Source organism: Micropterus dolomieu, linkage group LG01, assembly GCF_021292245.1.
Source record: "Micropterus dolomieu isolate WLL.071019.BEF.003 ecotype Adirondacks linkage group LG01, ASM2129224v1, whole genome shotgun sequence".
Taxonomy (NCBI): Eukaryota; Metazoa; Chordata; class Actinopteri; order Centrarchiformes; family Centrarchidae; genus Micropterus; species Micropterus dolomieu.
In genome coordinates, this window is record NC_060150.1 from 24135634 (window position 1) to 24153865 (window position 18232).

The following is an 18232-nucleotide window of genomic DNA, read 5'->3' on the forward strand; positions in this document are numbered from 1 at the left end:
CTCTTGTGGAACCAGGTTCCAGTTTGGGTTCAGGAGGCAGACACCATCTCCACATTTAAGAGTAGGCTTAAGACTTTCCTCTTTGATAAAGCTTATAGTTAGGGCTGGCTCAGGTGAGTCCTGAACCATCCCTTAGTTATGCTGCTATAGGCCTAGACTGCCGGGGGATTTCCTATGATGCACTGAGCTCCTCTCTCCTCTACTTTCTCTCCCTCTGTATGCAACCTCATCCCATTATTGCATGTTACTAACACAACTTCTCCCCTTTCCGGTAGTCTTGTGATTTCTCGTCCCTCTCCTCTCTCCTCCTATCACTTCCTGCAGGTGTTTCTGGCTCTGAAGCTGTGGAGTCTGGATCTGTGGCTGCGGGTCACCTGCTGCCCCCGTGTTCCTCCTCGACACCCTCTGCTACAACAACTATTGTTACTAGTCCTATTGTTATTATTGTTATTATAATCATTAACATTACGATTGTTATCTTTAACACTACTATACATATCTATACCATTTTTCATTTAGTCTATAGCAACATCACCTTTACTGTCTGTACCTCTGTGTGTGTATATTGTGTAGGCTGCTTCCCTCCCCTCTCTCTCCTTCCATCCCTCTCTTTTTCTCTCTGTTCCTCTATTGCCCTGTCTCTCTCTCTCTCTCCCTCTCTCTCCTTCCTTCACCCCCAACCGGTCGAGGCAGATGGCCGCCCACCCTGAGCCATGGTTCTGCTCAAGGTTTCTGCCTCTTAAAAGGAAGTTTTTCCTTGCCTCTGTCGCCTAGTGCTTGCTCTTGGTGGGAATTGTTGGGCTTCTGTAAATAACATCATAGAGTATAGTCTAGACCTGCTCTTTTATGAAAAGCGCTGTGAGATAACTGTTGTTGTGATTTGGTGCTATATAAATAAAATTGAATTGAATTGCTAGGCCTACAGTAGCATCCTTCCTCCCAGCACTAGCCTACAAGAAGACCAGGGCTCTCCGGCTCTACCGATTCCAGCAACATCTATGAACCGAGTAGCCTATAGAACATTGCAAAAACTGCTCTCAACATTGGAATACACATTAATAAAAACATTACTCACTAGCCTACTTAATTCTGCTCTCCTTGCCTTCACTTCGAATATTTCCACACACACACACACACACACACACACCTCTGGTGCAAACACAGCGGCTTGCCCTACCTCTTTCTTTTTCTCTTTCCCTGTATTAATCAGCCCTGTTGACTTTCTTCATCAGCAATGGGCTGTTTTATGAAGTGGCGGTAATGACACAGTACTCGCGATTTTCACCCGCGATACAGAGGAGGCTTGTTAATAAGGGAGGCAATCGAAACCAAAACCAACATTGAACCCAGCTGCATTTGCACCAAAGTGTTCATTGTTGCTTTACCTGGTCCATGCTTGTGAAATATCCACAGTCTTAACATAACGTAATGGATGATCATTTCTCTCAGTGTTTCTCTGCAAAATGCTTAAATGGGTCGCCAAATATAGTTGGGCGCCCGTTAATGTACGTCAGAGGCCGCCCAAGTAAAACTGATGTGTGGGAAACACTGATATTAATATCAATCTGACCAGCCCATCCCGAAACAAATAGTCCGGCCCCTCTGGCATATGCCAGAATTGCCAGGTGGCCAATCCGGCCTGCCCTCTCTATCCTTTCACCGGCATACTGGAAAACGTCCTGTCATCCCTGGCTCTGAACCTTGCCCTCCTGATGGAGCTGCGGGAGCTCCTATGGAAGCAGGCTGTCTCAGGCCATTTCAAATGTTGGCGTTAACGCAGGTGCTGGAGTGTGTACGCCCGACCTATCTCTAAAGTTCTTTTCGACCCGCAGCGCGCAAACTTCAATGTTTCTATTGTTCCGAAACACAGGGCGTTTCTGTGTTTCTCCTTCCAGGGAGTCCAATACCAGTACAACAAACTGCCGTTCTGGTTTGCACTGGCTCTTCGCACCTTCTCCATACGCATAAGGGTGTCTGAGTCTGGGCGACCTGCTGGTGGCCTACTTCAGAGAGTAGGTGGTCACATATGGGCTTCACGGTGAGCTGGGAAAAGAGATCCTGTCTTTCATCCCAGCCAATGCCCCTCTCCTGGGAACGACAACTGCAAAAATCATCAGGGCAGCTAGCGCTCAGAACAGCTGCTAGTTTTGACCAGATGGCTGTTGCTCTGGGCGTACACACACACTGTTCTCCATCAGAGCAAAGTACATTCCTGGTGTGCTGAACAAAGGGGCAGGCATAATGTAGAGGGGGGACCCTCGCCAAGACAAGTGGTGCCTCCACAGCAATCTGATCGCTAAGAGCTAGTGCAGGTTCAGCTGCTGATATTTTCACCTGCCACAAAGGTTTTGGGGACAGGACAGTGTTCACTCAACCGCTGGTGAAGCATTTCCTGGAGGGTGTGCGCAGGCACAAGCCTTCTTCACACCCTGCTGTTTTTCAGTGGGACGTGGCACTAGTTTTACACGCCCCAATTTCTCTTAGCTAAAATCGCACTGCTTTTAGCACTGACATTTACAAGAGACAGTGATCTAGCTGCCCTTTCTGTGGCTCCCTCATGTCTCAGAGTCCACGGGGACAGCAGTAACCTGCCTTTATGCCAAGAGAGCATCACATGCTCCTTCAGGTCGAGGGTGAATACTCTCTTCTTCACTCCTCCTCACAGGTCAGGAAGTTACTTTTATCTCCTCTGTCCTGTGCGCACACTGTTGTGCCATTATGTTGCGCACACTACCTGGCGCTGAATAGCACCTGTTTGTGCATTACAGAGAACAGTCTCTGGGTCTCCCTCTGTCAACACAGCGCCTGACTCGTTGGCTGCGAGAAGCCATATCACAGGCTTATCTGTCATCTTGTGAGGCTTAGATGGGGAGCATCAGAGTGGATCAGAGCACTCCAGAGGTGGTGTCCAAGAGATTCCTCTGTGGCGCTTCATGGCGGGATGACGGTGGACGACATGTACGGCAGCCCCTTGGTCTTCGCCGTGGTCTTCGTCCAGTCTTATCTGCGGGATGTCTCCCATTTCTTACAACTCACACTGGACAGAGTGTTCTGTCTGAGTGATCGTCATCTGTGTATGTGAGGTGTGCTTCCCCTTCGCTGGATGGCGCGGGGAGACCTGCTGCTTGTGTTAGCCCTGCTCTGTCTGCAGCTTGTACTGTTACAGCGCGCTTTTACAGCTGCAGGGCTCCCTTCTCCGTCCCCAGTCCTGTAGGCATAGAGAATATGTGATTTTCTATGATATTCCTTTGGGTAAGTGTAGTGCACTGTTGCACACTGTGTACTGCGTTTTATAATGCTCTGAGCATGTGTGTCTGTGCTTTGTAGTACCGTATAGACCCAGAGAGGCGCTGACTCATCCTCCTTCGCCTCTAACCCCACTAGCGATAGACTTAGAGGGCGAAGCTGATATGAACATTTCTTACGTATTGTAACTCCAGATTCTATGAGTATTCGCCTTATTTTCGAATGCGGAAGTAAATATGGATCAAACTTCCGGGTTTTGTGCGGCACTTCCGTTTCATCGCTGCCCTGGGCTAACTAACGTTAGCTTAACTAAATTGGTGAACTATGTCGTGGGAACATTTCCAAAAATCAATAAACAATTGAAATGGCAGGTCAGTGCCACACCCTCAAACTATTCAAGAGTGGGAGGATGATATGAAAAAGTGGCCTAATATAACGTACGAGGACATTTTTAACTATTTTGTGTTATCACCTAGTGCGGATGGGTCTACAATGCGCAATTGCAAAAGTACAGAGGCGTATCAGTACCTTCACAGTGGAAAAGTTGGCAAGGTGTTAATCAATAACAACATCGATGACCTGGTATTCATGAAGGCTGATGTCCAACCAAGTCAAAGCAAGTCTGACATTCACTCTGCCTGGATCCTGCCTACATCACCCGGTACTATTGAGATGGCCGGTGCTCCTGTGTCGCGGGTCAGGGGAAGTCCTGCAGTCACGCAGTGGCGATCTTATGGAAGGTAGGCTAATGAATTGTCTGTTCAGTGCCATAACATACTACTGTTGCCTTGTTGTGATTAGATTGCTAGTCAGTTTATCGTAAAACTGGCCACCTTTGGCAACAGCCGAGATAAGCCTCTCGGTGCCTGAACTGTTAAAATGACAAAAGGAACACTGACCAGAGATTAGCGTTTTCCTGAACAGCTTATCAAAACTCTTCTTAAGAGAGGTCAGGAAACCCTAAACTGCCCCCCACACACGTAACCATTTAATTATCTCAACTCAAAGGAGATACCCCTTTTCACAGCCCGATGTAAATTTGGAAAGAACACCAGACACACAGCCCTGAACTCCTTTGTGCAAACAAAGACTGATGTGCAAGTGTAATAAGCCAGGAATGTGAAAGGGGGACACGAACGACTCCTACCTTCTTGAGCTAAAACAATGTTTCATTATAAACTGTTGTTCTGTTTAAACAATAATCCTTGCTAAGTTAGTAGCAGCGTTTGCCTCCATTTGAGTAGTTACATTACCTTGTTGTTGTTTAAAGAATCTAAATAAGTTAATTTTGCAGTGTTTTAATTTTCAGCAAGGTTAATGACATTACTTCATTTTATGTGTAAACCAAAGCTTGTTCCCAACACTTTCTGACAACTCCGTTAGAAATGATGATAAAGAAATGTCATCCTACACTCGATTAATTTTCCAACTTGAATTTAAGGTTAAAAATGACTAAATTCCACAGCTCCGGAGCAAAGGCTTGTTTAACGAATAATCAAAGTTGAATATCTACTCCTCATGTAACCAGAGCTCCCCCAAGTGGACAAAATAAGTATTGCATGCCATGATTCCTATGAAATGCTGACCTCAAAGTTTTAACTAACTAACACTGTTCTTCCTTTTTATCAAGTGCTTAAAACTAAGAACGGTACAGCTGTGTGACAATTAAGGTTTGATTTTAGGAAGATATCTGACTACAATACACGCAAATAGATTTCCTATTTTTTTTTAGACATATTAAAAGTCAAAGAAAGACAGTCTCTCGGGAAACCAGAGATAAGCCCCTCTCAGGGAAACAAAGGACTGCCCTCTGGGAACCACGCCCCAACAGACAAAAGCAGCGACCCCCGCTGTCTCTCTCTCTCCTGTCCTCTGCTTGTTCCTGACTCTCGCACTGCACTTCGGCACGCGCCCGGCATGCCCCCTCTCCCGGCAACGCCCTAAGAGTTCGGCCAGGCGCAGCGAACGCCCTTTGTTCGTTTCGAGCTACACACGCGAAGTGCCGCGACCTCAGCTTTCCCTCGTTTAACAGCAACTTTACTTGCGTTTTATTTTCTTTGGTTTTGTTTTGTTAAAAGTTATCAGTCCATTAAGTTATACAAGTTTTAATTCAAGAACGACCAAGTTCTTTTTAAGCGTCATTCGTCGAGCTAAAGTCCACGTGGTCTTGCCAGCGGTAACAAAGGACACCTGAAAGAACAGCCTAATTGCCAGACCGAGGAAGGTCAACCCTCGAGGGTTTTCTTCATTCAAGGCACGGAAAAGCCGGGAAAATCCCCTAGCAAAAGCCAGGAATCGGGCAGCTAGCGTGGGACCCGTGCAACAGGCCAAGCAGGCCGCTGACCCGAAGTAAGGCAAAACAGGGCATTCTGTGATCAGTGATATAGTCTGTTAGTCCAGTATATTTAATCCTTGAAAATCTTATCATAATGAATGCAATTATCATCTAATTGCATTCATTAGCTAACGTATCAAATTCTCAGTCAAATTCTCCCACAATAGACCTCCACATTCTCATTGTTTAGCCATTGTTTATTTCTTTGATGTATATGTAACCGCATTTATATTTACCTTAGTTAATAAATTTCACTGTAAGTTAACCAAAGGAATTCTGTGTGTATTGCCTGTCTCCAAGTCCCTGCCAAGAGAATTTACCCTTCGATATGAGATTGACTGACTGATTTAAGATAATTGAGTGATTATTAACTAACTGATCACTAGTGAATAATTGTATAGTTATTAAAACCATACCCAGAGGTCCGGAGACTCTGGGCGGATTGGATCTCCAGTGGTGCCCCCGCAGAATGAGAGCTTTAGATATTAATATTCTCTGAATATTAAAACTCATAATTTGGTATTGATTCTCATAAATTTATTAAAACAATGTAGACATGCTACAATAAGTTGATATTATACAATACTAAAGTTATTACAAAATTGAAAACATCAAGGTGCCAAACACAAGAACTATTTAGTATAAACCTGAGATCCAAAACACATTTTTGTGCATTATAATTCCATTGGTTTACAGTTTCAGAATCAGAAATACTTTATAGTTTACTGTAAAATATAACTAATAAGCAGTGCTGAATAGAGATACTAAAATGTTAAAGACAAATCATATGTGTAAATGATAGTACAATCAAGGCACTGCAGGCTGTCAAATTATTATTTACAAATATTAAGCTACATTGGAAATCAGGATCTTTTTGACACGTTGAACGTCCATGCTTACTCATCATCCTCGTGGATGATTTCCCCCTGCATGTTTACAAAGGCTGCACAGATTCTGAGGATTTTGTCCATTTTGTGTGCCAAGTTGATGGGTACAGTCTGGGAGATTATTTTGAACACTTTGAGCCTCCTGATAACTCTTTCCACATGTATGCGCACATTTGCAATCCTCCTTGTGGCAGTTACATCCTCATCAGACAACTGCCCTCCTTTATGAATGAATGCTGGCAGAACAAGGTTAACCCTTCTCTCAAAAAGCAGATCTCTGATGGTAGAGCCTCTGTCTGCCATCACTTCATCGCCAGGATGAAGGTACTCCAGGAAGCCAGACTCCTGAGTGATGAACTTGTCACTGCACCTGCCTCCATAAGTAGGTGAAATGAACATAACAAGCCCACATGGGGCAATAGCAACTAAATACTTTATAGTATTGGTGGAATAATAATGGCTGTATGACTCGCCTCTGGAGTCAAGGTTGTGTGGTTTCTGCAGGGTGGTCTCAGTGCAGTCAATGATGCAGGTGGTGTTGGGGAACTTCTCCCTGAAGCACTTAGGCATTGTGCTCCGGATTGTCTCCCGTGGCAGCCAAGGAATGTAGATTCTCATGTGCTCCTCCATTGTGTCTATCAAGTAGGAGAGGATCCTGCTCACTAACCCTTGGGACAGAGCAAAGCGTTCTGCAAGATCACCCTGGAGTAGATTCAACTTAAGTTTCATCATGGTCATCAATATTTCATCCAGTACGTGCATCTTAAAGTTTGCTTTATAGAACTGTTCCAGATATTTAACATGATCAAAAAAGGCAAAAAGGCAAGGGATTCCACCACATTGCGTTTCCCTGTGGCATACATCCTTTATATTTTCTCCTAATATGTAGGTGTGATCCATCAGTGCCTGAACCTCCCACTGAGTGTCAGCATCTTTATGCATAGGTGTCTCTGACTGTGGAACGGTCTGGTCAGCCTCTGCATCACAGTGACTGTCATCTGCCAAAGACAAGACCACAACAACATAAAACATACCTAGACTACTTACTACTAAGTTAACACCAAGCTAATAGAGCAACACCTGTATTAGTGCTCATTCAAATAATTATATTGCATAACCTTACATTGCTTCCAATTTTTACAAATGCCCTGTGCTAGCAGTGATGAAAAATATACAGATATATCAATAAATATACAGATATTAACTGTCAAGAGGGACACAAACTGAGAACTAACAACAGTTAACATTACCTTGCGTAGCAATTTAACATCTGTTAACTGTGTCCGCTAACCTCTTGACGTGACTCCTTGGAGTTTTTATTAGGACTTCGTAGCCCAGCCACTTTTCTGGTATCGGGTGGTCCTCTGTAGGTCTTGTGTCCACGAAATGAAAAGAACAAACATATGGTCCCTTCGGAGGTTTCTTCAAATTTAAAGCTTTTAACCACAAGCGAAGGGATTCCTCCTTCTTCGGTGGGGGTGAAGTTCGTAGGGCGCCTCATATCCACATTCAGCTCTCGTATGCGGTTGACGATTAAAACACTCCTCTTCCAAGTAAATCTTTCTTTTGTACCAGTTATTATGACAACCTCTAACTGCACCAACAATCCCGGTCTTCCTCGAAGCCATAACCATGAGTTGTTACAAAGACTTGTTGTATTAGCCTCTAGTGACCGGAAGTGCCTGACCGGAAGTCTCGCACAAAAAAAACGTCAACTGGCTGCGTCCATATTTCCGTTAAAAATAAGGTGGATTGGCACAGCCCTCTAAGCTGTGGGCCTCACATTCTCTCTCGGTGGCTGAAGAAAAAACTATCTGGGAGCCGAATGCTCATGGCTCCTTCTACACAAGGTGAGACTGTGGTTGAGGACCACACCGCTGGTGGGCGTGAACAAAGCTCTTCAGTGCTCATATACTCATAGAATCTGGAGTTACAGTACGTAACTAACTTATACCTGTCTGTTCCATACTGTTTACATACTGTAAAATAGGTATCAACAGGCCTTACAAAGCCACTCGAACTACTGAGCATCCTTGTTATCAAAGAATAATCTATTTCATGTTTTATCTCTTTTTTTGTTGCTCATAGCTGCACACATAATTACTCCCCAGGACAGAATGTGAGTGGGTGTGAGGCTGTGGATGTGTTATGAAGGCCTCTTAAGAGAGAAAGGCAGTCTTACATCAGACCCACCAACGCCAGCTCAGATTTTCCATACATTTCCATTCATTAGAGACACAGTGGAGAATGTGGCATGGTCATGTGGCAGGGGAGGCATGCAGCTGGCGAGTGATGTCATCTCCTCCAGTTTATCAACATTTCTGGGGATTTTGTTTGTCTCCTTTCTTTATTTGATAGTAATTGCGTATCTCACTGAATACCCGCAGAACACAAGTGTGATAAATGCTCACACAAATTTCAGTAAAATCAACACACAAAGAATAAGTGATTCTATATAAAGGATTCTACAGGTTGGTACATGTTTAGCACCATCAAAAGTTTCGATATAGAACTATTTCAGAGGGTTCATTTAAAAGAACCCTTGGGGTTCTTTGTTGCTAAGAACATTTTAATGATTAAATCAATAACACAAACCTGTTATTGCTTTACTGCCTTGGTCAGCCCAAAGGATACTAAAGGACAGTATCCGCTCCACCACAGCCACAGCCTGTTCACACTGCTGCCATCTGGAAAAGAGATATAGAAGTACCCCCCCCCCCAAACATGTAGTTTTACCTTGTACCTTGTATCTTGTAAAATATATAACATTACTGTGAATACAACATTCCATGCAGAAGAAATAAATTACATCTGTATAAAACAATGTTGTTTTATGAATACAATCTTTGTTGGCGTCAATTTGTAGCAGGCTTGACAGGAGACTCCTCTGACTCCCACTACACGCCACTCTTATGTTGTTGGGTGTCATAACATTGAGAGCATCTGAAACATTTAGCTCCAAGTCCTAGCCAAAATGCAACTTCATTTCATGATGCATCTGCACAACACAAACAAGTACAGTAAGAAATTCTGGTTACCAAGGTTATTTCAATTGAACTAAATCAGACTAGTTAAACATAATAATACATTTAGGTAAACTTTGATAAAAAGTATACTTACAAATTATTCAACTTTAACTATATAATAATAGTAATAATAAAATAATAATAATAATAAAAAATTATAATAATAGAAAACATGTTTAATAATACAGGAATATTCCATGAAACACAGAAAATTGTCCCACTTGAACTACAGACTGAAAACACTGCATCTGTACACCTTCAGTGAAAGTGGGACTAAATCATGACTGCTGAGGCTGAGAAATGAAATGACTATAAATTAATTTTTTAATGAATTTGCAGATCCACTTTCCTTTACAACAGCAGTGATGGATTATTAACTTTTGTTTAGGATTAAATAGATAAGAGTTGTTTAGGATTAAATAATGTCCCACACCAGTTATTCAGATTGTAATTGTTTTACGTTCTGTTATTTTATGCTACTCATATATACATTATTCTGCACTACATGAAGCTTTTACTGCTGATGCTTTAAATACATGAAGCTGTTCATAATATTAAGCTAAGTAGGTTTTGGGACACAAATGCAGAACTCAGTTTCAGAGACAGGAGCTGGGTGGAGCAAAACAAGGTTTATTTGACAGAATACTCTAATGTGCAAGGCATAGTTCAGGGAGTTGATTCAGGTCAGAATTTGGCTAGGCCAGAAGGGTTGCAGGAGGATATGGTGTGTGCCAGTAATCCACGTCCGCAGGAGGATCCACTGTCCAGGGTGTGTGCGCCATGTGTATCTCTGTTTGCCACTTAGAATTCAGTGTCTGTCTCTGTCTTTGTTGAAAATGATCACTGTGGTTGGGCTTCCCAACTGGTGTGTTTGTAAGGGCTCTATCTTTAGACTGGAGCAGCTAAAACACTCCACTTCAGTGGTTGCCATGGAAATGGTATTGCCGTCCTAACAGCACTATAGTGCTGATGTGTTGAAGATGGGAACAAGGATAATGATGAAAATGACTGCTATGAACGAGTGAAGCAGGGATACTTAGCTCTTTGCATTACTGGTGCTCTGATAATGTCTTTATATTGGGTTGTGTTTATCATGTGTAGGAGATAATTTTAAACAAGATCTGAACAAACTGAAAAAAAAAACATGAAATAATTCATGAGGTCCCATAGATCATGAGTGATGTGTGAGGGCGCATTGACCGAGGGGTAAAGGATTTGCATGTGTCTTGGTCTGTGTCGGGGTTTTTTTTATAAACACCATTGATATACTGACTTTTATTGAGTTGGTTGAGATTCTCTCAGAAGTGACCATTATTATAAAACTAGCAGACTGCGCAATCTAAGTCATTATATCTATCTATCTATCTATCTATCTTACTTGTACTAGTGAGCTTTTTCACCACCTTAGGCATGCTCAGATTACTTGGACTCGTTCTTTTTTACCTGGGCTTTTTTCACTTTGTTACGTCCTAAGGTCTAGAGGTATCCTGGATGCAACATAAAGGTGTGGCTTCCCACTCTTCCCATTCCCAAGCATAGCCAAAACACAGGAAATACAATTTAGCAGTTTTCATTAGCTTCAGAGATGAGCAGTGCCCAAAACAAAATGGCTAAAGCCAACAAAACAAGGTTGTCAATGACAATAATCAGAATTACAAAGTTAAGCTATTCAAAATTCAGTGTGTTCACTACACAGGTACACTTACTCACAACGAAAACAGACATAACACCAGTGTTGGGCAGTAACGTGTTACTGTAATAATATTACTTTTAGTGAAAGAAGTGTTTCCCATAAACTGAGTAGTGGTAGACAATGAAGTGCTGACTAACAACAGGAAGACAATGACTTCTATACAGAGGAAGGGTGAAGATAACAAGACACAGGTGGAAAAACTTAGAAGTCGAACAACTTCAAAATAAAACAGGAAACACAGGAAAACCCTTAAACATTGTGTAGTCTGATTCTGACATAAGTGGACATTTAGACTGAAAACATCTGTGCGTTCAAACAACACAAGGGGCTGCATTGGTTGTGGGCATGTTGTTTGTCACTGTTGAGATGATGTATGAATTATCTATTCAGTTTGAGTAATAGATCAGTGAGATTAAAAGCTCCTCAGTCTCCAGAACACTGCACAGAGCTTTATAACACTATAAAATAGGATTTTACAGTTGGTTGTATAAATGATGCAATCAACCAATCAACAAACTAAACAGTTTTCAACAGTAAATAACATTAAACTTATACAGTCATTCTGCCATTGCAATTCTGAAGACATACTGCCTGAAAAGCAGGTCTAGGGTAGGCATTCTTTCCCTCTGTCTACCAACCATGTACACATTTGGAGCTGGTAATGTTGCTATGGCAACAGCAATCTCTCCAATTAAAGCTTTTAGGTAGAGCACTATTTCAAAAGGAATGCAAGAATAAAGCACTATTTTCTAACAATGGAGCTGTACCAATGTCTTAACACTTATGGCCATCTGACAACCTGAGACCTTGAGTGTGCCTTACATTGTTCTTACACTGGAGTGTTTCAGCTGTATTGTTAGCCCAGGATAACTGGAGTTGAATCACAAAGAGAATGACGTACAGACAGATATATGCCGAACCACACTTCACTCCTCACACTGTTTGAAGCTAAATATGGAGAGGAGTGGTGCAGTAATTGTATGTCAGCACTTAGGTCTGTGCACGTCTATCAAGGGCATGGACAGCTGAACACATACAGTTACACGCACACAGTCAGATTGTGATATCTCCCTGTGCTGCAGACCAAACTGTACTTTTATCTTCTTAAAAAAAACATGGTTGTAAGCTGATAACAAGCTGGTCTATTTTTATTTTCATTGACAAATATTATAGAGATGTATCATCCTAAAAACACTGTTTTTGATACATACAGTATTTTAGTACTGTATTCCCCGTCATCTAACTGGCATCGGTTGGTCTCGGTGGCTGTGTATGTCCCTGTCCAGTGTGTTCACTGCTGCACGCACACCCAGCTCTCGTTCTAGTGCCATTACGGACGCAGGAAGCTTATTGGACCGCTAAGTTGGCTACACGGCTTAATGAGTTAACTAGCTTATGGCAGATAGTGGTGGTTATGACCTTACATGTGATATGCTGCCCCTTATTTTTTGAAAGTATGACTTCAACAAGTGGAGAGTAGTCTCAATACTTACAGATCGAACCTTTAAAGATTTACGTCGTCAGTAGGAACAAGTGGGCTTGGGAAGGAGAGTCACAGACAGGGTATGAAAGTCAGATAGTGTTACGAAACGAATGTACACGTTGGCCGTGTCTAAAAACCCTCACTATTTTTGATATAGTGTAGCATTTCGTATAGCTTTACTGTCCGCCATTTTATATGAGTGTTCTAATTCTCAGTGTAAAATGTGTGCTCTATCTACTCCCTGCATACTACTTTCTGCTAAAAATCCCACAATACAAATTTTAAATTTTATAGATGCAAACAGTTAATCGTAATGACTGTATGGGGTCAGTGATAAGTGTCTGAAATCTCAATTTACTGCTACCCATAAAGTGTCAAAATTAATTTTGTAATTACAGCTGGGAATCTGATTTGTCTAAAAGCGACCCACTTGGTGCTAAAGGCACTGGACGAAAACCAAACATGGATGCTTTACATCAGACAAAGTCAGCCATGCAAGGTATTTAACGTTTAACGTATTTATTATTTTAATGATGATGGTGTTATATATTTTCAGTAATTTACAGTATCTTCAACCCTCACAAGTCACCCATTTCATGGGTTGTAGATAATAACAGAAATATAGAATAGCAGTCTTATCCTGTAAGGTGCTAATCAAATATTGCATTATGAGAAATGGAAGGAAAAAGAAAGACAAATTAAATTTTTATAGCTTTGTAATGCGATATTTATGCAGCATATGTTGTACCTGTATTGTGTGTGTGTGTGTGTTAGCATCTGTGGAGCATTTGTTTGGCAGAGGTATTTCAGGCACATGGTTGGGCTCTGTGACAGACTCACAGGGAGCAGATAAAGACAGAGAGAGAGGGAGTGAGTCTTCCTAGTCAGACTGAAACTCCCTCAGCCTACACAATCTCCCCACACAACCTCGGGCTCAGTAATGTTGGATACGCTGCAAGAGTGAGCTCTACCTTCCACACACAGTCTGCTATCATCTGCTCGAGGACACGCACAGCACACACCCGGTGAGTAGACCTGTATCATTGTCACTGTTTGCATTTTCCTCTGCCACTAATGTATCTATTTGAAGCTGAGGGCTTTCGAGGGGTAGATACTCTTCAAATCAGAGAGATTACTATGTACAGAGACAGTTAAGTCAGTTACCTAGAGGTAACTTGTTACAGGAGCTAAAATGAGCCACAAGGGTCTTTTGACTCTATAATCTTTTAATTCCTTTAAGATGTCGGCTGCTTGCAGCCTCCCACCAGGGGTCTGGCTTTAACTAACAAGTACTTTTACTTACAGATGGACATACACACGCAAACAGCAAATGAGGAGCCTACATAGTTAATACATGAAATCTTCTCCTATTTTAATCCTCTTTAGAAATAACATTTATGAATGAACATCTTTAAAACTGAGGAATACCTCAGTGTTTTGGGAAATATGTTTATTTCTTTCTTATTGATGAGATCTTCAGATGGACATCAATCTCATGTCTGTGTGTGCAGCATGCAGAGCTGGAGTAAGGACATGGTTGGACATGGTTAGCCTAGCTTAGCCTATCTTAGCATAAAGAATGGAAGCGGGGGGAAACAAACAAATAGCCTGGCTCTGTCTCAACAAAAAATAAACCCATCAATGAACATGTTGTACCTGTTTGTTTAATGTGAACACAAACTGAAAAGTAAAGAATAAGTTTAAGAGCCAGGTAACTTGGCTGATCAAGACCAAAAAAGTGAATGACAATGTTGCTCTGTGCTGGATGTGTGAAAAGAGCAACTGTTTGCTAACCATACAATAGCCATTTCACTCGAGGTGATAATATTTCAGTGTTGTCCTGACAGCTTGTTTTGCTGCCCCTGGGGCCCAAAAACATTTGAAGAAATATGGACACCAATCTTCTCCTACGATTCGGAAAGAAAGTGACTATACATATTTCTATGTAGCATGTATTAAAATTCCATTGTGGCACATGAAGTCCTATTGTTAAAAAAATAACTGAATTCAAGCCACTTGTGATTATCTGACTGGGAGAAGACAAGTTAGTCACTGTTAATGTTACTTTTTATTAAGATTACCTGTGGAGCAGAATGATAGAACAGTCTGCATCTTATCCATGTGTCGATAACAATAAATGGACCACATCTGAGTGTTAATCAAATGTCAATTTCACCTTGACAAATCAGTGTTTAGCTGACTAGTGCTGTAGACTAAGTGAAGGCATCGGCTGTTAGCCTGTGTGCTCTTAATCCATCAGAGATAAGATTAGGGAAGGAGCAGCAGGGATTATAAATCAGATGGACCTAGGCTCAATGGCCAGACAAGACAGGAAGGTATTGGGGTCATGTCACTGGGGCTAACCATCCAAGCAAACCACAGGTAACCAAACTCAACCAAACTAAGAAGAGGTATGTGTTTCCTCTTTATGGAGATTTATTGGAACCCTGTTGTGTAGGATTAAAGAAGTGACTATTATATGAGATGAGGTCACAGACTGTGTTTGGTTCTACATCTGAACAGTAGTAACTGTGAGAGGATTATCATACTTGTATGGTTTTCTCAATTAAAAGTCTCATCAAGAAATATATAATAATAATAATAATAATAATAAGGTGATGGAGCATGCTGTGAAATAGCCTGGAATTATTCAGAAGGTAGGGCAGAGCCTAACGGGGTCCAAAGGAGTTTGTGTTACATGACTTTATGTCACTGGGAGCTGCATGGGCAATCTAAGGCTGTGTCCGAAATCACCAATCATTCACTCCTCCCTACTGCCTCTCTAGTGAGTTGGATGTAGAGGACTATATAGTGAGTTCACGCACAAAATGAAAACAACACTTTCAGAGACTACTCCAATCATTACATTGGTGCCGTTAATTACGTCATTGCTCTCGGAGAATCGTTTGGTGGACTTTTTAGTGCAAGGTATGATGGTTTATAGGGCTTGGTTAGTGACCATCGGTTATACAGACATAGAAAGAAAAAGAAGTAGCTCATTCAGATGATATGAGATTGTCATGGTCCTGAGATTAATAGCAGTAACTGTAACTAAGTGATGCATCACTCTGAGTAGAGTAATCCACACTTTATACGTGCATATAAAAATATACTTGGACAAACCATACAAAGGTGAGCTTTTATGCTGTAAAGGAGCATTTTCAAACTTTTCATTTTGCTTTCATAAGAGAAAACACGTCATCTACTACACCTGGAATTAAGGTTCTCCAAAGACACATGTAAACATTGGTCTGTGCAGAGAAGGGGATTATAGGTAAATTCTAGCAGTGTGAAGAGATTTTGTGCCTCGAGATCTTGCGATATCAAATTTCAGGCAGAGTGGCAGACTAAAAAATATACTTGCCTGCCACAGTGGCAGACAGTGAAAAAACTTAATTTCAGAATGCATTGTTTTGCATTTTGTAACTTTCGGTCGAATAAGACACATTCTCCACTAATGTATTTCGTCACTGAAAATTTCTTAAAAATATTGTTAAAATATCATCTCGTCTCATTCTCGTGAACCCAGTATCGTGTCCTGTCTCGTGAGTGTATCGTCACATCCCTAGTAAGTGCAGGTCGCTCCCAATTCCTTTTGGAAGGCAGATTCAAAATGGAAAACAAAAAATCTAAACTGGTATGTTTTGCAGATGTACAGTGGGTAACATTACCTGGTAAAGAACAGCATACAGCCACTCTCCTAAGCTTTTTCATGGGACGCATCCAGGACAGGAGAGGATGAGGTAGAAATGGTATAGCAAAACATCTATAGGTCGATAAAATGTACAGTATATTATCTCTCTCTATATATTAACTAGATGTGTGGAGCTTTTCTCTCTCTCAAGTGCCCTTTTTTTGTATGTTTAATTTGTTTCCATAATTTGTTTGATTCATCAAGTTGAGACTACAAAACCACGCAAAGAGTTCTTGGAGAGAGGTCAGAGGGAGGCTTTAGACATGGCCAGATGACATGTCGTTCAAATAGGTTTGTTGCAATACTACTACAAACTATATTAGTAATTGATTAATATGTTGATAATTACTTTGATTAATTGATTATAAATCGGATAAATAAAAAAAAAAATGGTATTAACTTAAGCATTTTATTCCAAAAAACCAAACTTATTCCATATCATCTTTTAAAATGCTCTTTCAAATAACTTGCAAATCATATACAAAAGCACATGCATGCAACATCATGGGTTTTTATAAAGTGCACATAGCAGGTCTTTACAACTGTTCAAAACAAAAACTTGTAACTCTTCAGTTTAGAGGAGCTGAACAGTATGAGGATAAATCGATGTCATTATTATTGTAAATTCACAGATGAGTCACAAATACATAGAAAACACAATCTACAAATAGATTTTAAAAAATTACAAACTCTTCATAATCCACAAATAAACAACAGGCTATGGAGATGGAGGTAGAACTGGACTATACAGGAACACACTCACTCACACTCTAAAGGAACTTTGCACTGCAGTGCAAAGTTCCTTTAGAGTGGGCTAAGAGGGCCAACCTTAGCCGCTCTGAGCTAGGGCTGTCTCTCTTCTTGGAAGCTAAGAGGCACTCAGATGGTGTTGAGGTGCCAGTGATTGATAAGTAGGACTTCTCAAACCTGGCCATGGTGGCATATAAATTATTGTTAGCTTTCCACCGATGTACAGGATTTTATTTCTTGGCAAGGGGCTTCTCTCCAAAGTATGTGATGACTTTGTTCCTCACTTGGCTGTTGAGATTCTCAGCTTTCCCCTTTCTATTCTCCTCACTACAGTTTTTGAATCAATGCCTGTGTTTACACAGCTTGTACAGTAAAGACAATTTTCTGAGACCTTGGGTCTGGGGCAGAGGAGTGGATCACTTTGTTCGGTAATGTGTCTAAGAAAGTAGTCTCCTTCTTCCATCGCTGTTGAGGCTCCTCCATTGCAGCGACTTGGAAAGCATGCGCTGCCGCTAACTCAAAGGCAGCACTCCAGATGGACTTTACTAGCCCCATCAAAAGTGGAGTTACTGTAGATGTTGTGATATATAAATATATATATATTTTGTCTTGCTTTAGAAAAAATAAATGTTCCACCAGACATCTTGCAGCCCATTTTAAATGCTTGAGTGCTTGAATGCAGAATAGAACGCCAGTTGCAAGATGTGGCCAGAGCAATGGATGAAGGACCACCCATGCTTCTCCTCTATTGTTTTTGCTGCAGCCACAATATTGGCACCATTGTCATGCAAAATAGCGATCATTTTGCTGGTAGGGATTTCAAACCTGGCTGCACCTTCAAGATGTTTGATGCCATAAGTCTGTCCTCCAGTGGCATGGTGGTAAAGCAGGCTCTTCACTCACTGGAATGTCTCCCCGTACTTCCTCTCCATCAGTTTGGTGAAATGGGTCCTTGAGGGAAGAGCATAACCATTTTTCTCAATCCTTCATCCTCTACCATTGATAATGGCCTCATGTTGGTTAACAGCATATTCTGGATACCGTCAGTCAGAACAGCTGTTTCCTGTGGTGTGCAAGGGGCATTCTCCCTCAGATCATAGTCAGTCATGTTGAGTTGT

At 41.4% G+C, this 18232-nt stretch overlaps 2 protein-coding genes across 4 annotated transcripts in view; one reads left to right on the plus strand and one right to left on the minus strand.

Annotated features, from left to right (window-relative positions):
• Positions 1-6477: 6477 nt before the first annotated feature.
• Positions 6478-7500, minus strand: si:dkey-56d12.4 (uncharacterized protein LOC799220 homolog). Its single transcript, XM_046064274.1, has one exon. The coding sequence runs from the start codon at positions 7498-7500 to the stop codon at positions 6478-6480; it is 1023 nt and encodes a 340-aa protein (XP_045920230.1).
• A 6052-nt stretch (positions 7501-13552) lies between these two features.
• The window catches only part of palmdb (palmdelphin b), an 85487-nt gene continuing 80807 nt past the window's right edge, over positions 13553-18232 (plus strand). For all 3 annotated transcript variants that reach the window (XM_046061918.1, XM_046061926.1, XM_046061957.1), the window contains exon 1: positions 13553-13695. The gene's annotated coding sequence lies outside the window, so the exon portion shown is untranslated. The remainder of the gene's footprint in view (positions 13696-18232) is intronic.

Bases quoted from the DNA above. Each gene is read 5' to 3' on its own strand.
- si:dkey-56d12.4 (XM_046064274.1), bottom strand. From the start codon at position 7,500: ATGTTTTATGTTGTTGTGGTCTTGTCTTTGGCAGATGACAGTCACTGT.